The 19,989-nt window shown below is 44.8% G+C and overlaps 1 protein-coding gene across 6 annotated transcripts in view; it reads left to right on the top strand.

Moving 5' to 3' along the window:
- Positions 1-19,989, top strand: part of dachd (dachshund d) — an 86,206-nt gene that overhangs the window by 43,800 nt on the left and 22,417 nt on the right. For 4 of the 6 annotated variants that reach the window (XM_029837282.1, XM_029837277.1, XM_029837274.1 and 1 more), the window contains exons 2-4: positions 2,733-2,848; positions 3,490-3,660; positions 8,362-8,514. In XM_029837282.1, the coding sequence (XP_029693142.1) occupies positions 2,733-2,848; positions 3,490-3,660; positions 8,362-8,514 (440 nt within the window). The remainder of the gene's footprint in view (positions 1-2,732; positions 2,849-3,489; positions 3,661-8,361; positions 8,515-19,989) is intronic. The other 2 variants (XM_029837288.1, XM_029837291.1) reach the window with 1 other exon arrangement.

Below are 19,989 nucleotides of genomic sequence, written 5' to 3'. Positions count from 1 at the left end.
AATGGGAATAACATTTCCTGAAGTCGCCAGGTCGAACTGGCCCTCATTTCTATATCTGACCCCTCATGTTTTTCTTTAATTCCCTCCCTCCGTCCCTCAGAAGGGACATTTTTGGGTCTGCTTTCAGCTCTAAAACCCCAGCGGTGCCAGTACGTGAGAGAGTCAGCACATTGGGAGACAGGGCGAGTGCAACCCTATTAGCAAGAGTAGAGGTAAATAAACCTCACAGGACATGGCTGAACTCATCCACTCTGGTCATGTGGTGTCGGGGCAAAAACAATGCATCACTCTCTGGATGCCGCCTTTGGGAAATGTAAGGAAATGTACTGTAACACAAACAGCCTTATACATTATACAGGCTGTCCAGACTTAAAAAATCAATCTCATCAGCCAGTGACATTGATTTAAAGGAAAACAAATGGTTTCCTTCTCACACAAACACTTGTCAATAATGTTTGAATACATTTCTGTTTTTTAATAAATTGATTTAAATAAAATCACATGTATGACATCAGATCAGTGTATTATTATTTTAATTTTGCAAAACATATCTCAAATGTTACATTATAAAGATTTTTTAAAGTTATTTACATTACTACATTATTCAGAGTGAAAATATAGAATTATAGAAACACTATATTCATAACAAAGACTAATATTTGAGTTAAGGCATGCCAGCTGTGACTAAGAGAACCATAAATAGGTTCTACGGATGTAGAACGATGGATGGATCTCTGTGGAGGAACAGTAGACGTGTGGACGTGTGAATTTGGATGATACTCAGCTGTATCATCCAAATTCCAGGACCACTGTATCCCCTTTATCAACCCCTTCTTTTCTTTTCCATTGCTGTCACATTTGGTTGTTCTCTTCAGCTTTTATTGCTCTTATTTCAATGTCTCCTAGTCTTACTTGTCCCTTGGTCAGTTTTTCATTTTCCTTTTCCAGCTTTTGGTGTTAAGCAAAGACTTACTAAACGAGTGTTTGCTGACCAGGGAAATGATGTTCGAAGCTGGGTCACAGAAGAACAGAACTGGGATGGAGGCAAAAACACACCTAAATAGCTCAAGAACCAAATCTACCCCAAAAGTTGAGCAAAAAATGGGCAAAGAAGGTTGAGGAAGAGCAGGCTTTCATGGTGCAGGTGATTGGAGTTGATGTGGGCCAGGTGAGCTGATGCCGGAGCCAGGGCAGGTGTGTGGACGGAGCCGGGGCAGGTGTGTGGAGGGAGCCGGGGCAGGTGTGTGGACGGAGCAGGGGCAGGTGCGTGGAGGGAGCCGGGGCAGGTGCGTGGAGGGAGCCGGGGCAGGTGCGTGGAGGGAGCCCGGGCAGGTGCGTGGAGGGAGCCGGGGCAGGTGCGTGGAGGGAGCCGGGGCAGGTGCGTGGACGGAGCCGGGGCAGGTGCGTGGACGGAGCCGGGGCAGGTGCGTGGAGGGAGCCGGGGCAGGTGCGTGGAGGGAGCCGGGGCAGGTGCGTGGCCGGAGCCGGGGCAGGTGTGTGGAGGGAGCACGAGCAGGTGTGTGGACATTAAGAAAATGGGGAGAGCCGCGCCCAGCCAGGGAAAACCACAGGAGTCAGAGCTGAAGGCATCCTGACTCAGATTTGTAACAGTTGGACTCTGAGGTCAAAGTTGTCACAGTTCATTGTCGGGCTTCTTTTTGTCCTGCAGCTGTTTGAACCTCCAGCAGTTGTGCGTCCATCTACAGCCTCTGAGGCATCTCTTTGTCTTTGTGTTTTAAAGCCCTTTGAAGAGTTAGCATGGGAGAGAATTTAATATTCTGATAAAGTTAAAAACTGTGGAATTATGTATGAAGCTAATATGTCTTCTGTATCAAGTCATCATAATCTATCTTCATCTGAGACAGCAGCTCCGTGTTCATAAAGAATATATAGCGTCATAGGACCCGTCCCCACCCCCGAGCGTACTCGCTGTATATTTATCTCACCTGGTAGGCTTGTCTTTGTAACTGTACGCCAGCAAAGTGCGTATTGATTGGATCTCGGACCTGTTAATAAGTGAAAGTAAGACATGTAGAAAGTCAAGGGTGTATCTGCTTTGAAGGCCTATTTTTCCCTCCACGGTGAGGTGGCACAGTCATTTATCACCGTTGGATCTGTGCCCCGCGTTTGGTGTAATAAAACTCCCCCATCAGAACCGTCCAACAGGTCTGAATCACTCTGTCACACCACCTTCCAGCTAAGGCACGCATTAAATCAAGCAAGCAGAACATTTCCTAAGGCGGCCATTGCCTTTTAATTTCCTGAAGAACCTTAAAATATCATTCATTACCAGAACTACACATATTTGGTTTTTAAAAGTCTCATAAATCAATAGTGGCCTGACTGCAATAATTATAACAAGTTAACATGTAATTTCCAGGCTGAGGGCCGTGCACTGGGTTTTAGCATATGCAAACGAGGCAATTCAAATAGTGTGGGGATATTAATACGGAGGAACAGGTAACGAGGTACGGGTTATGAATTATGCATCAAAAAGTGGTTGATCTTCAATAAAGGAAATGAATTCACCGTGTAATCTAATTAGTTATGGAAGTCTATTATGTTGAGCTGCAGAAAGCAACTGTCCTTGAAAAGAAATTTATTTACAGTACATGTTAGCTGTTTGGAATGGAATTGCTTTCTACAGCCACTCAAATGCTAACACTGCCCCCCCTTCCCCGTGCATGTCGCTTCGCCCGTTCACTTCTCCTTCTCCCCATCTGGTTTTTCAGCTCCAGACCCGGCCGACCTCCGAAGAGGACCCAGAGTGTGACGTCGCCGGAGAACCCACACATCATGCCCCACTCGGTCCCTGGTCTCATGTCTCCCGGCATGATCCCTCCAACAGGTACGCTTTGGCCTTCAATCCTAGGTTCCTGGTGGTTGTTGCTAAGGCTCTGATGATTCACACTATAGCCTTCTTTTCCGTGGCCTCCTTTCTGTCACCCACACACACACACGCGCACCCACACACATGCCCAGCCTCCCTACCAGTAGCCTCCCCGCAGCTTGTCCTCGAAATGGCAGCCAGTCCAAAGTGACACATGCACCCAACCACCAGACACCAACTGCTCACCCGTTTACCAAAAACAGATCCTCTGCTCAATCCCCGCAAACCAGGAGCAGGGAGAATAAATTGAAGTGGAGATCTTTTCTCTCAGATTAGTAGATGTTGCATTTTGCCTGAAGTGCATTCTAATTAGTGCGATTAAATCCACTCCACTGGTGAATGTACATAGGCAGTGGTGATGCTAAAGCAAGCTTATCGCCACAAGAATCAACAACCACCGCTTGTGCCCTGACTTACCCCTGGGGCAAGTCTTATTGCGACTCGTGCTTTTGTTCTATTTGTGGCTGGCTTCATTGTGACTGCTTTGATGTTGGTGGCTGTAAGTGCTCTGATTTGCATATTTTACTTTGCATCTTGATATGTCTTTAATGATATTGTGCCATCAAACACAGCTCTTTGAGTGCACGTTCTGTCTTCAGCACACATTGTGCACACAGGCTTCCATCCCTTGGATGTTTTTAAAAACAAGAATACTTTAAACACGGACTGGCCCGACCCCAGCATTCAGAAGACTATGGGCTCGCAGGGCTCATGCTTTGAACTCTGGAGAGCGGAGGAGGTCAGCGACTGTCTGCACAACAGCATAACAGGTGATCTTAAAGGCCGATGTGAGCACAGAGGAGGACAATGATGAGAAAGAGCTGTGTTATTTAGCCCAACATAAAGCAAAGGAAAAGCCTTTTGATACCATCTCCTGTTCAGCCCAGAGACATTCTATGATCTTGACATTTGTTCAAGTGTTTGGGGGGGGCACGGATGAAGTAATTGAGATTTTTTGCTCTTTTCCTAACTTGTCCGTCTGCGTTCTGATTAAACTGCTCAGAATTTTGATTACGGTATTAAACATGAAAGGGTGATGGATTTACTGATTCTGACAGATTAATAATTAAGCATAATTGACCACACGTAAGTTAGCATCCAAGGAGGCGGGTAATTGATCTCCCCGTCATGTCCAAATGTATAGATTGATGATGAAAATAAAGTGACATTGAGCAACTGTCTTATTCCACTGTTCCACCATTACCCGTGCTCTGGCTTTCACTGAGCACCCAGGACTCCGTGAAAAAGCGGCTGTTCCATTTAACGAAGGCAACAGGCAGGGGGTCGTGAGTGCAAATGTGTACCCCGGTGTTTTTTGGTTTTTTTTATTTTTCCCCCTGTGGTGCTTCACACTCGGGAATAGCTGTCAAAAGGTTTCATCTTAAGAACGATGCAGGACATTTTTTAATTATCTCAGCTCGTACAGTACGAGGGGACTGATTTAGTTTACTCTGTTTCTATATTTGCAAGGTTTTTACAGGAAACTGATTAGATATTTGCATACGAAGGCAGCCGTCTCGTGCATATAATGTCCAGTTATAGCTGCGTATAATCTGTTTCTGTTTATATATTACAGAGTTTCAAATCGGCTCAGATTGAAATCAACGTGCATTTTCAACACTGCAAGCTCCCAGTGTAGCTGGACCAGAGAGGCCTGTGTGAAACACATTGTTAACATATGTATCTTTGCCCTTCACACTGGTTCCATTTAGAAAAGGACATCTTAATATGCTTAGGATTCCATTTAAGGAAATACCCTCATATGTGTGTGAAAGCACGCGTGTTTGTGTGGGTGCCGGAGTGCGTGCGGTTCGCGTGCTTGCGCCCCGTGCACACCACCAACCCCCCATCCCCATCCTGTCCCGGGAGGAGGGGTTTTCGTTGGAGCCCTTCCAGTTGCTGATGCATTACAGGCAGATTGGCCCCCAAATCGGATTATTTGCTGTGGACTGACACCACACTGAGATGACATCTCCTTTAAAGTGGAGAGGGCCTCCACTCACACTCTGGCCACTACTTAAGCGGCAGCTTCAATATAATTCATTTATGTCCGGGATATGGCTTTAACCTTTTGAATAACACAAGAGTACTGCATTTACCATTAGAGAAATGAATGTCACCTACATCTAACCAGGGTGCATCCGGTGCTTTATACTGAGAAAGAAAACAATATTTCCTAATGCTGTTTGGAGCCGTCTGGAGTGCAAGTGATGTTTCCGAGTGCACTTTCTCCCATCAAGTGCTGCAGGGAGAGGCACATTCCAATATTTATGTTCTTTTGATGTACAATTAGCACGTCAACTTCTTGACGAGATCATCTAATCCAGTGACACTTCCAGCTGCTTTAAAATAGATCCAGTGTGCGGCAGGTGATTTAATGTCAGTGCTTTGTGCTGCTACCCCTCCTCCTTCAGTCCACGGCTTGTCATAAGGTTAGCGCTCTGTGTAATTGATACTAAATTTGTCACAATGTGGATAGCGCAGCTAAAGTGGCGCTGCGTTCCTTGGGGTTGCATTGGTTGTTGCGCTGTAACCATTGCATGCATAAAAGGAGGCGGCCATGCTCATTGACATGGCGTGCTTCCTCCCCGCTTATCCTGTTTGTCCGATAAATACAGATTGTTTCCATTGTTGCCCACCGTGCGCCCCCTAACAGCAGATAAGCCCCGCTCAATTTCTTTGTTCTAAGCTCGGTTAAAGAAAGTCGTAAAAGTCAGTCTTTTGTGTACTGATGTGAAGTTAATCTGATTTTAATTTAATTATAGCAGTTAGGTGCGGAAGGCACAAGCATTGGGGTGTTTGTTGTAAGAATGTTCTGACATTGGCGCAGGTATGGGGCAGCTAGCATGTTAATTAATGATGAAGATCCTGACAATATGCAGAGGCATGACAGCGTTAAGCCAGTCGGCTGCTGCTTCCTTTGCATATTAATAGATCCTTCATTATTATTTAATATGACAGCTGCTCCAAGGGCTACCATCAGACCTTGTCTCTGTTATTTGCTGTTTTGCGCTCCCCATGTGACAGTGCCGTGCTCTTCTCTATTTGTTGAAATGCTCCTTCCTCCGTTCTTCGACTGGTGTGGCTCTCTACGTGTGTCCGTGATGTGCTGTTTGTTTCCCGCTCAGGAGGATTCTGACTAGCCCAAACGTCCGTATTAGGAAAAGTGTCTGAACGGAAAGGTGACTTTGAAAGAATATACGAGACAGGATTGTTTTGTTTGCATAGTAATGAATGCAGATTAGCGCTGAGTGGGATTGGTCTTGTTGACGTTTAGATTTCTAGCAGCTTAATAGACTTGTTGCTGGGTGCCAACATTTCCCTGGCTTCCTTATTGCATCCACTCTTTGGAGGTGTGTGTCATATGGATATAGCAATTGATCTGGTGAGATGAAACAATTATCAGGACAAAGATCTGGATTTATGGAGTGTGTCATTTAGTCAAAGACAGGGTGGAGTAATGAATGAAAAACGGGGAAATGATTATTCTGTGTGTTTTACAGTAGTACAAATCAATTTCCCGGCCTTTATTAACTCAATATATATCTGACCAGGGTGTCACTTTGGTCTTTGTGGATTATTTCCATTTTTATCTTTTGTTATTGCAGCGTGCTCCTGTGAACTGCAGTGCAGCAGAGCCAAAGTTAGAGAGCATCAGAAAGCCCCACTGCGGCACTCCTTTGAGCAGCACCTGATTTGTGAGGGGAATTTATCACACAAACAGCCCAGAGGTGATTTCAATATTTACTCGGCAGTCTGTTCTGCATACGTCTCATTTGGAAAACAGTTGACTCTTGCCCATTATACACAAATGAAGGCTGACCTTCAGACTGGGCAGAGGCCACATTCATTATGTGGAGAAGTATCACCTTCTTATGAAGCAATGGCACTCTCTCCCCCCCCTGTTCTGCCTTTGCATATTGAACAGCATCCAGGGCCCATTGCAAACGAGAGGGCCCCGGCTGACATGATGTATACTGTACATCAATATGGTGCTGATGTATTTTAAGATGCAAACAAGGCTTTAAATTATATGCACCTCCATGTCAGTGGCTCAGACTGACTCTCACCATCTGCCTATCAGATGGGGGATGAGAGGAGTGGCCGTGCTGGTATCCTCCTGCATGCACGGATGCAGGAGGTGCGCGGATGTGTTTTCTTTTGTGTGTGTGTGGCCATGTCCACATGCATCTATCCGAGCCACATGTTCGATTTCTACTTCTCCATGTCCTGTCGTCTCTCCTCAGATGCTAATAGCTGATCCTCAGTCGCATCACAGAGGCTTGACAGCTTGTTGATGTTTAACGCAGACGCCACCTTGTTCTGCGTCAAACCTCCACATCCAGCCTCTGTAAAAGGCCAGGTGATATACACTATTGAGGATAGGAGTTTGACTAAAAGGTACATATCTTTTTTTCCCCCTCCCTACATTTTTGAAATTGCTGCCGCCGTCGGAGAGAGGAGCGTCGGGACTCTCCCGAGACACATCAGGCCTAGAGGAGCTTTAGCGCTATCTGTCCCTGCTGTTTGAGAGCAGGCTCATGAATAAAGATTTCAGGCACGTTCAACACACCCTGGAAATATCACAATGACAAACTAGTGCTTTATGGTCTCTGCAATGTGCTCAATATATGTAAATCACAGGAGTATATGTCTATAATCTCAGACTTACTATATCAATCAGATCACGTCCATTTTGATCACGGTGCATATGGACAAAGATTGAAATAAAACCAGTCAACATGCATCATATATTTAAGATGATCATTGGTCCATGGCGAAGCATAGTGTCAGAAATATTAGTAAATGATTGTATTAGCATTAGCAACCATGGGTGTATTTCTGCATTTATTTTGCTTGGTCATACATCCCGAGGACCAGAAATGTCCTTGTAGTTTTACAAATAAGGCACAAGAGTGCTTCAATTAACTGTGAAGGAATTTGACCAATGCTATTATTATTCAGGATGAAGTGAGTGTATCATTGAAACACCCTCAGTATTTGGAAGATATGTTTTCCTGTCCTTGTCCACATATTTTATTCTAATTTCGCTCCCCCCTTTCCTCTCCCTGAACCCTCTGCTGTCATACTGTATCACTACGCCAATGCAATATATGCAGCTTACGCGCCTCATACTTTGTGTACAGCATCGCGCCCTGAGTACATCGGCTCATATCAAGGTGCAAATGCATCAATATACTGGTGGGGCACCTGAGAGTTGGTGAAACATTCATAAAAAAATATATGCCGCCATGCACAGGAATCCATCCCATCAGCACGATAACCTGCTGCGATGATATCGGCTGTCAAAAGATGAAGCGCCGAGTTGTGACCTCGCAGGCATTTATTCGTAGCCTTTGTGAAATCCTGCGTTGTTTATTTGTTCTTAGCGGGGCGGGCTTCTGCAAAGTTCTCGCAGGTGCACAGTCTCAACCTCAGCAGTCATGTCTCCTCCACCTTCCCCTCCCCAGGCCTGACAGCAGCGGCGGCAGCTGCTGCCAACGCGGCCATCGCAGAGGCTATGAAGGTCAAGAAGATCAAGCTGGAGGCGATGAGCAGCTACCACAGTAATGCCAACCACCATGGGGGCGACGGAGAGAACGGAGACCTCAGCTCCAGCGTCGGTGAGACACACACACACACACACACACACGCACACACGTGCACACACACACAGAGGTTGCATCCAGGTATGAATTTAGATTAACCAAAGTCACATGGACAAATGTTTTAATGTCCCCTTAGAGACACGAACAGATACATTATGATAGTGAATTGCCATTTTGAAAGAAAAGACTGGAAAAATCAATGTGACGTATTAAAGATACGTAGAAAAGACTCCAAACACATGTCTGTTTGAGCCAATATAAAACTACTTTAGAGAAGCTGAGCGGGAGTCATGTCTCCTGCCTATGGGCAGAATCCCACCAAGACAGACCATATATGATTACAAACTGAAATAAAATAATGAAATGCAGCTATAAATATACCGGATAAATGTTCCATATGCTAGAAGAAATACACGTACAGGTCAAAAGGTTCTCAGATAGGACCATGGGAAATAAAAGCTTGAGCTGGAGCTCTGCTCAGCCTGTGTCAGTTTAGAAGTCCTGCTCATGATATTGATTCATGCAGAAGGACATATAATTGTTTCTATGATTCTGGGTAGGAACTTTAGTGTTTTATAATTCAGCTCATTTAAAGCATTCATCATTTACTCCCTCACTTTGCCACAATTCATTAAAATCTGTGGGCAGGTAGATGGAGAACAATGCATACAGCTTGACTGAAACCAAAGCCTGGTTACATTTTTCTTTACAGTTTCTGTACTGCGATGGTAAGTCTTTTTTTAAACTGTTGTGTAAAAAGCAAAAAAAAAAAAAGTAGTGTAAATGAAGCTGCGACCACATTTTCCCAAAGCCAGAAGCTTTTAACAAGCTCTAATTGAATTGCTGTGAGAGCTTTGGTTTTTCACTATGTGCCATTTCAATTAATTATCAGCCCTAAAATGCAGAAGGATTTTTGCAATATCACACAGACCCATTTAATGCATTAAACGGAATAATAATGTGCACGAGTGTGGATTCATGAGCACATTCCAAGTTATAAACCGAATGTAATCCCCGTAGCTTTGGTTGCTAAATGGAGGTTTTGATTCACTTAGTGTAATAAATGTCTTCACTCCTGAATACATTTCATCAGCAGTACTTGACACCATGGAGCACATGGTGTGTGAGATGAAAACAGGATGTGTTTCTGAGCTGATTTAACAATGCAAAATGCATAAAGAGTGAGGTCATCACTCCAAGAGAATGGAGTATGTAAAAAGAAAAAAAAAAACAAGTCTACGAGGTCACGGAAATAAAGATAAATGCGAGCACCAACAGCAAGGCTGTGGCAGTGGAGCTAATAAGAAACTGTTTTATCTTTTTACAATTTAAATTGTAACCTTGAGCCCACAGCCAGCCGCCCGGGCTCCCAGTAGAATCATAATTCTGGCAGGGGGAGCAGCTTTAGGTGCGGGCGCATGGGCCGCAGCATTAGCTCTCTGAGTGAAATATATGGCAGCGACGCCTCTCAGCCCCATCCACAATCAATTGGATTCTTTTCCTTTAATATTTACTCGCAGCGATGAGATGCTCGTCTGCATGGTGATGAACAGTCTGCCACTGGCGTTTGAAGGTGACCTGTCAGTGGGTATGGACAAATCTCTCGCTCGCAGAAATGTAGAAAATAAATCATTAGGGGCCGGCAGTCAGACAGGGGCCTCTCTTTCTCTCTCGCTCTCCTCGGATTTAAATCAGCCCAGATTTATGATTTGAATTAATGCTTCGTTTGGTCAAAGGAATGGTCGCCGAGACAAATGATGTTTGGTACTGAAACCATCCTAATATTGATTACTGGGTGTCGCAGCAATCTCTTGTTTATATCAAGCACTCTCCTGTGACAGGGTGGCCAGCAGGAGTCATCCTGATAATACGGCAGAGAAATATGGCCCACTCGGCACTGCGGGGCCATGAAACACAGCCAGCAGCATGTTGTCTTCTCCCTCCAGCCCCGGGCAGCCGCTCACGTGTTTATTCCCAACCAAAGCAGTTTCCACGCGTTCCAAAAATGAGAAGCGAACATAGCTGAAGCATGAATGTAGGATCATTTCAGGGTCTCACTCAGGCCTGTTTGAAGTGTAAATACTGCCTTATTCAGCTGACCCCAGTGTATAAATCACTTTCTGACGTATAGCAGGAGGGGGTCGAGGGGAATTCGCTGCGCTCCGACTGGAACTACTGGTGGTGTGAGGAACTCACAGCTTCTTTAATGAAAGAAAGGGACTCAGTTGTATAATCACCCAGCTTTAACGAAGAAATAACAGATGTGTTGACTTACACAGGATGATGTTGCCCACCATAATAGCTATTGATATGATAATGAGTATGCTTCTGATGATACTGCTAAGGACACAGATCCATTTAATTACAAGGAGCTGCTACATAAACCCGTTTTTTTTTTTTTTTTTGTTTAAAAAAAATCCTCAGGCTAAGAAAAAAAAAATTCAGGTGCTTGGTGTCAGTGTTTGTTTCTCTTTGTGAGGCTCTTAAATCGAACCAAAGCCGAGCCATCCAGTGAAGGACACTCTGTTCTGTTTGTAGAGCCGGATTGCCTGTCGCCGTCTTTGTGTTGATGTAAATTGAACAGGCTAATATTTCTCTCTCCTATTAAATATTCATCACAATTAGACCTTGCTGTTTGCATCAATGTTATTAATTATAACAGGGGTAGAAAAACAGACAGTTCAACTCTCCACTAAAATTACCAAAGACTTTGATAGATAGTAATTTAAAAAAAAAAAAAAGATGCATGAGAAAGAAACAGCAATAAAGAGATTTAAAATGTTCTTATTTTAATAGAATGAGAGTTTTTTTGGAGGTGTCTTTCTTTGATTCTGCCTCACATGCTTTATTTAGGAGGGATCCCTCCCCAAGCACAATGTGGATTGTTCCAGTGCCTCTCAGGAAATGCCACAATTACAGATCACAGACCGAGCAAAACACGTGTGGTGCTGGGCCTTTAGGGGGATAAACAGCCCACCATTCCCTCCCAGTGCACTGACCCCAGTCACAGCCTTCATTACTGGGAGAGAAAACATTATCAAGTGCCCACTAACAAACACCTGGTCATTTCTAGAGGAGGAAGAGCTGATTTTTACCAGGCGCAAAGAGGAAAATCCAATGTGTCTCAGACCTGCAGCAAGCAAATGTGATAAAAAGGAAGGCAGCTGTCTCACTCGCTCTTCTGCCTTCCTCACTTTGGCCGCTGGGTCCTGCCCTGCCACTCATCTGACTCTTCAGCACACAACTCTAATGGAGCACAAATCCTGTTTGTAATTAGATATGGGAATTCCACTGTCATCAGCCAGATGATGCCACTGCGGCGCTGACCAAACCTGGTAACCAACAGTCGCATTAAATGCGCCTTTTTAAGCGATCCCAAACCTGTAATGCTCTAACCACTCCCAGCCGCCTCATTTTGCTGCTACTTCGACATCAGAAAGCTTTTTTTTTTTCTTCTTTCTTCTTTCTTTTCTGTCTGACTGTCAGGCTGCCCCCACCCAGTGTGGGACATAGAGCGCCACCTGCCAGCCTGAAGCTTTAGGGACGGTGGCAGGTACCCGGCGTGAAGCCCCACTGAAGATTGAGGGAAAGGGTTCGGGGTGAAACGATGAGGAGGCATCATTCTCTCTTTTTGGGGTCATTCGGCTAATTTTTGAAAGCCCCACCTTCAAGCTCGTTTATGTGTGTGTGTGTGTGTTGGAGTGTGAACATGTGTGCGTGCTTGCATGAGTGAGAAAGAGGGGGCCTTGGCCCCTGAGAGCGCTCTGTGAGGAGACCACAGCTGTACACTCCCAGCAGCTAATTGGTCCTTATCTAGCTGTCCCATTCATCTTCATTTTTTACCAATTACTGAGCATTATCTGTGTTCTCAGTTGGGTATGGGACTTAATCCTTTTTGGTTAAGCTGGTGCTACAGCTTGCAAATTTCAAATGGAGACGGGGAGGGGCATGTGGGATGGGGGGAGGACGAAACGGGGCGAAAGGTGTACGAGAAAGAGAGCGGGGGGTACAAGTTGTTGCAAAAACAAAGTCCAAAACTTCCCCTCGCCCCTTCACCAACAGGAAGCACTCAGAGACCTCATAAGAAGACCAAAAATGGATGCGATCAATTATTGGCGTTTTAATTCAATTCAGTGCCGTCTCATTGATTTGAGTGTTCTCATTGCACCCGCCGTTATTGACTTGTTAAAACCATATTTCCTCATCATCGGTGGTTTTACGCTCGGTAACAACGCTTCAAGTCTTTAATTATTCACAATGTATTCATTCTAAAGCACAGGGAGTCCAAATCATTCTGTTTACGCTATGATTAATACACGTATAGTACATTTCTCCTCCAGAAGGTACATCAAGCCGCCACAATCTGGGCCAGTTAGCCTTAATTTTCCAAGATCAATGCATAACTAGACTCCTCTCTATATGGGGTCCTTGCTTGGCCACGCGGCAGAGCCGAGTGGAGGCAGCCTGGAGATCACGCACTAATTACCGCAGTGTTTACAACTCTGCTGGATAGCATTTGCACCGTTTTGGATCATTTCGGTGAGTCAGCGGTCTAGTGTGAACAGACAAATAAGACATTGGGATGGTACCGCATGTGAATGCAATTGCAGTGAGGAGAAAGTATATTGTCATCAATTACAGGATCAACACAGTCGTCTGTGATGGGTTAAAATTCGCTTACTGATCATTTGTGTCAAAAGACAGACATTCCTGGCAGACAGCAGCAGAGCGTGCTGTATATAGACGGACTGCTCCTGCACTTTGATATGGATCTGTTTGGTCACACTCTGCACCAGCTGTCAGCCCAGCTCCACTGCTGCGATTTAATTAGTCTGTTTATGTCCTTTCTAATAATAAATCTCTCTGGGTGGAAGGACACATCCTACCAGTTTCCCGCACACTCCAAACTGCTAACTGCACTGGTGCTGGTGGCCCACTGGAACTGAATGTGGGCCATGATGGAGGATGGTGGCTACTTCCTGCTCCTCTAGTCGGAACAATGGCCCTCGGGCTCAGATCTAGTATCACCCCCTACTCAATCCTAACCTTAACCATTAGGGGATAAAGCACATACTGACCTGATATGAGTGTCTAGGGGCAACTTCATCCATCTTCCTCCCTAGCTCTCTTGTGGGAGCTTTTGTCAGCCGGAGCTCTTGAGAGAAGCTAGATTGTAGCCATGGGCTGAATGGAATTCATTTCACGAGCGCATAACAACTCTTTGGCTGTGACACATCATTGTCTCGCCTGATTTATGCATTTGTAACATGCTTTGTTTTTACAACGCTCTCTTCCGGTGTCGCAGCTGCGGCAGACAAAACGGGCTCCTTTTACACTGCAGGTGTGACTGTAACCGGCAGGCTGAGAGTGGCGGAGCAGACAGACAGCCTTCCAGCGCGAGGACAGACCTTGATGGGTCTGTGTCTCTCTCTTGGGCTTTGGCCCTCACCATCTCTCTATTAGTCTGCCAGGCTCATGGGAGCCAGGTGACAGATAAGTGAAGAACGGCACACACATTTTAATAGACATTTCAAAAGATAAACCTGATAATCATTCCTCCTTTTAATGAAGTCTAATGTCCTCGTTCTAATTCCGGTTGTGTCGGCCGTTGAACATCAGCATAATACTCGAACGAACGAAACCCAACGCCGTCGCTGCAAAACACACAAATGCAGATGACTGCAGAACTAGATTACAATAATGGGGAGTTGATTAAACATTATTTCCATAATGATCCATATCAACTTCTGTCACATTTGAGTGGCAGCGGCACTGCAGCCCGGCAAAGAGGAATAAGCGGCACGCAAGCGAGAGTTCCTGCAGGAAAAACATTTGTTTTATTGTCTCCTGCGGTTAGTTCACCATCACAGGAGCAGAGCTATAAAAAAAACAACTGACCAGTCAAGTTGTCATCCCTCATCAACATTAGGCCTCATTCTTCATTAATTGGATAGATTAATTTGGAGCGCTTTGATGCGGGGCTGATGCATGCGTTTGGCTGTCCCCTCCTCACTATTCTCTGTCAGGTTGAATTTAGCCGTGGAAGGGGCTGACCTTTGAAAGTGAAGAGATCAACACAATTTGAAAAGACAATGTCACTTGGTGTAAATGTGATACGTGCAATAAATGACATTCAACCTTTCAGTGATGATGAGCTTTTGCAGGTTGGAATAATGTGAAATATGTGCGGCACGTAATTGCAACAGAATGTTGGGCTGTTTGCACAGACGCAGCCGAGGCGACGCGGCGTTCCAGCTCCGCCACGATTTGCTCTCATTTCACTGTGATTACAATATGTTTGAAAGGAAACATTAGCGTAGCGTAGCAATATTGCCGCACACACACTAACAGTAATGACATTAAGGTGATGACAACAAAACAACGTTGTCTTTTCCTGTAATTACACGATGAAAATGCTGTCTCGCCAAAAGAAAATCAGAGGTATAATCTAAGAGCTCCTCCGTTGGTTCTGTTCCACAAGAGCACTCTGTCGGTGCTGAACTGAAAGGTTTTCCTCCTCAATTATGATATGGGAACCCACATTTGAGTAGAGCTATCAGGCAGACTGAGCCCAGACATCTTCACCATCACACACGGCTTCTCCTCTGGGACCGAGATAAAGCAGGAGAGGGAGCAAGTTCAAACAATGTAAAAGAATTTCACAATCGTGATGCGCAACTCCACCGTGCGAATAAATAGAACCGCTTTCATGTCTCGTACAGTCAATGTTTAAATTAGAATCACACGCATTATATCACCATCGTAGTTTTTGAACTTAAGCAATTAAAAGATTTAAGATTTCTTTTCTAACAATAGAATTAAAGTCACACCGTCGGCTCACCTTGAGCTCATTAACGCTGTTGTAAACTCGACACTGCATTACTGATTTTCTCTCATGGGCTGATTGTAATGGAGGAAGTGAGCACACGGGAGGAAGGGATGCTAATTTTGTAATTAAAACAGATGATCTGATGACCACATGCAAACCGATACCCCCCTCCCTTCCCTTCAGCTGCAGTGAGATGATGGCGGAGTGGGCTATGATTGATAACACTCGTCAATATATTTCATTTCAGGAGCCTTAGTCAAATGACAACTGCTTGTCATTGACTGAAAGCAATCTTTTTAAAAGGGGAGCCTTCGCTAAGTATCAGATGAAAATGATTCCTCTGTCTGCTAGGGTGTCACTGTCTGTGGGAGCTTTATTGATTGGGCTTGAATATATTGCACCCACAGTAGTAACAGCTGCGAGCAATATCGCTGCTCTCCCTCTGCTCTCCATCTCAGCCCGCAGCACTTTTCTGCGCTCTGGATTACCATCCGCCAACGGTGGTCGGTGCTCTTGTGCAGATGTGTGACAAATTCAAACCGGGTCTGGTTCTGACCCAAATCAAAGAAGTCGACGTCGTTTGCTCATGTGTCCCAAAGGCCTGTCTGTCATTGGCCCCCAGGACACAAGCCCGCCTGTGTTAACTAAACTCACTGTCACTCCCGCCCCCCCTCCTGTAATCAAGAGCAAAGATGTTGGCATTGGTCGGTAAAGGTCATTTACTCTAATGAAATTCAAATCGCCCAAGCATGCGGCTTGATTGTTGCCCTGTTTGTTAACATTTTCAGATGAATAGACAGCTAAAACTGGGGCTCACGCTGGCGAGATGTAGGGGGGAACGCGGTTCCCATTTGCTCTTTAAAGACAGGATGTTTTTTTATGAGAGATCTGTCAGAGAGATGATTGATCTTTCAATTTTCATCAGGAATGCGTGTTCCAAAAGCCAAGGATTCAAATTATCCTATAAAAGATGCCTGTCTTGGATTTTGTACACTTAAAGGACAAACACCTCTGCCTGTCTCCATGATAATTTCTACCACATGCCCCACTCCAGTGGTTTGGGTAGGAAAGCAGTTAGTTTACCTCCTTAAACCTCAGATGTCTTCTTATTATGGCTTTTTTCTACTTTACCAGGCATCATTCTGCAAAATGGCTGGGAGGTGTGTCTGTTCTCTTGGCATGACAAAGATGTTTTTGTGTGAGATGGGTTGAAACGGGTTCAGTCATCGTGTTTTTAGGACTGTAGAAACAATATTGTTTTGTGTTTTTTTTTTTTTTTAAGCGCCTGGCTTTCTCGATGTCAGAGTTATCTCCACAACATCGCAGTCTGTGCACCCGCCCGCATGTTTTCGTGTTTGCCGATCCCGGCTGCATCCAGACGCATTCTTTGTGCGCGGGCCATTTTTGCGTTTGCTCCTGCGCGTGCGGACGTGCCGAAGGTATTTAACAAAGCAAAATGTTTGCTTTATTATCAACATGAACTGCATGAACACAAAAGGCTTCAAAGTTTCATTCAATGACACCGAGGGGCTGTGGGTGGCTACATCAAAGCTCCATACCTTCCTCTCTCCCCCCATTTTAATGAGAAACAGGACTCACCAGCCTTGACTAAACCTGCCATCTGTGTGTCTGTTCTTTCTCTTGCTTGCATGTTTGTGGTTTTTGTGTGCATGTGTTGTTGTGTTGCATATATGCTTGTGTAAAGTGGCCCCATGTTGCCAGGGCCTCATATTTATGGAGTTTTATGTTCGATCTGATTGCTCTGAGGCTCTCTTCCATTTCACGTGGCAGGCCTATGATTTCCGGCAAAGATTAACAATTCTCGGAAAGATAAATAGCTGATTAGTGCCACGGACAGACTTCTAAATGTCTCGCAGTCTGAGTAACCCTTCGTCATGATCCATCCATTTCCTTTTGGGACCGGTGTGCAAGCCCTCGATACGACCACAACAAAGACCCTGACGCCGTCTTACCTTTGTCGGAGAGGGACGTACACAACATGGGGCATTTTACAAGTGCAATTAGGAGGAAAACTGAGCTTGTTTTTCAGCCGCAGACTGCACATGCATTGTGCAGCGAGTCAGTTCATTTAGCTTCTTAACTGGAACGCCCCTGTTCATTTTGACAGATCAGAAGCGGAAAAAATATCTTAACGCCGGGAAAACCAAAGGCTTAGCAATGAGCAAATCAGCCCTTTGTTTCGTTCAATTCAAATCAAAGGATAACTGGGAATGTTTGTTTGACAAGAGCATTTACAATGTATTGTTCTGAAGCCTGGAGCGTCCCAAACAAAGACAGATAGGCTTTAAACCAGTCATTTAATTAGCAACGGATCTTCAGCTTTGGCTGCACAGAGCAATTATACATTCCTGAGACATGTGCAGGTCCTATTTCACAGGAGCGAGAGGCAGATCCTCTGCGACCCCTGTCTCCTACAGTACATCTCTCCCTTTCCATTTAAGAGAAGGTAAATAGCCCAGACAGACAGCTTCATTAGCCAGCGTCTGAAGAGCGCGGGGCCGATTGTCGCTTAAATAGTGCGCTTTTTACTGCAGGCCCAGCCCGCGACCTCCGATCAATTACGGCTGACATTATTGTTTGTCTGGAGCTTTTTTTTTCTTGGACAGAGAAAGTAAAAAAATGTGATCAGTCCTGAGCTTTGGCTGGAAATGTAATCTTCCCCCTCTCTTCGGTTCTTTCACTCTACAAACAATAAATCATTCAGTTGAAGAGATAATAAAGTGCCAAGTAGGAGCTAGTTTAATTTTTGTCAGGGGAAATCTGTCCACAGCAGAGTTAAGGGTAAAGGCCTTTCTGCTACCTCGACACCACTTTCAGTGACACGAGCTTAGTTCCTTTTTCCTTATTTTCCTCTGTTGGGTTACGCAGCCAGAAAGGTTGAAGTCCCGCTTAGATGAAGATTAACTGCTGCACAAATCACTGCAGGTTATCATTTCTGTCATCAAAATAAATTACTTCTCCCTTTTTAATCACTTTAAAACATACAATGTTCAATCTTGTTTTGTGGGATTTCCTTTTTTTTTTAAATATGGACCCACTGTCAGCCTTTTCATTCTGATGTAACAGCTTTTTAATCATGTTGTTTCCAAGGGCTGTTTTAATTCATTCAATTCATCCTTAGCGATTCGGATCTTTGCTTATCCACGCGTGAACTCTCGCGCACTGCACAACATAATAGCTGAGCTGTTTATATTGGTATTAAGTGATTTGTAGTTTTAATGATGGTAAATAGGAGTTCACCTTTCCTGGTCCCTCAGGCTTACTTAGGTAAATTACTCCGAATGCATTGTTTACGCCCTGCAGGATGTGGGGGGTGCTTCTGGGAATTCACCTCTCATCAAATCTTAACTTCTGCATGAGAGATAAATAGGAGCTGACAAACAGGCTGCCCCTGAAACACCTCCAAAAAAATTCAGCTGATGAATACATTTGATTCAGCAAAGAAAAACGTGGCCATTTCTCAAAAGCGTACAAATTGTCTGGGATTGTAAACTTCTTTTCCTCTTGATCCTTCTGTTCCGCGAGAATAAACCCTGGGAAGGAACTGCATGTGAATGAGGTGAAAAGCACTTCAGAGTCGAACAGAAATGTTGGGTTTCTGGAATAAGCCTCCTCACCTGGCTCCATTCAGCAACAAATAAAGGGATTTGCCGGACCCTTGTTGGTCTCTGGCACATTCCCCCACACTGGTCTGAATGGGTTTTTATTGGAGAGACACTGGAGGAACCCAGCACTGGGATGTGGTGACATTAAATAGCCTTGTTGGCATTGAGAGCAAGGCTAATGCCTTCTAGACTGGGACAGAAGTTTCCCCCACGTATCTGTTTCTTGGTTTGGTGAAAATCAGCCAGCTTTAAATCCATAAGCTTTATTTGATTTGATTTCCTTCTACAAATCCACCTTTAAGGCAGTATAAGGGTCTTTATTGTGGCCTTTGAGTGGCCTTGAAAGGAGTGATAGGTAGCCTAAACCTCTCCATGCTGTCTTACTGTAAATACCCCCACAATCAAGCCCTCTGCGGTGCTTTTTAATTGAGCTTAGCCTGCTGAGTGGTAATTGATTCAGCCTGAGCTTCAGCAGAGGTGCTGATACAAGGTGCTGCCAGGCTTCCGCCTGTCTTTAATCTCCCTCGCTTTATATTGTTTGGGAATTCTCACCACTGAGAAACTGCACGCCATCTTTCTTATGGAAATGGGTGCATCTTTTGGGGAGTGACAGAGGAGTACCTCTCATGTCCTTTCATTTTCCACCAGTGTCCTTCTCTTTAGAGATGTTGCCATGCAGATCTCCTTGCCCTTTGGCTACCGATGTTTTGTCAGAAAAGAAAAGTGGAGTTGTTTTGGGGATCGGCTTTTTGTAGTGCCATACCCCCCACCTCCCCACCCCCCATCCCACCCCCTCGTTCTTTCTTTCCTGTTGATTTAAAAAAAAAAAAGATTTTACCTTGAACTGGGCTGCCAAGAAAAAGGAATGAAAAATCAACAGAGAGGCTCAATCAGATCCAGTAATGTCTGTGAGGTTTCCCTTTCAAGCATTTGAAGAAAAGCATCTGAGTGGCGGAGGAATGAGACCAAACTGTTCCCAGTCACTTTTGATCCTGCCAGTTCAAAGTCCCCATGGAGTGGAGGGAGAGGGACGGG

The sequence above is a fragment of the Takifugu rubripes genome, chromosome 1 (genome assembly GCF_901000725.2).
Source record: "Takifugu rubripes chromosome 1, fTakRub1.2, whole genome shotgun sequence".
NCBI classification, from domain to species: Eukaryota; Metazoa; Chordata; class Actinopteri; order Tetraodontiformes; family Tetraodontidae; genus Takifugu; species Takifugu rubripes.
This window is presented reverse-complemented; position numbering and strand designations above follow the sequence as displayed.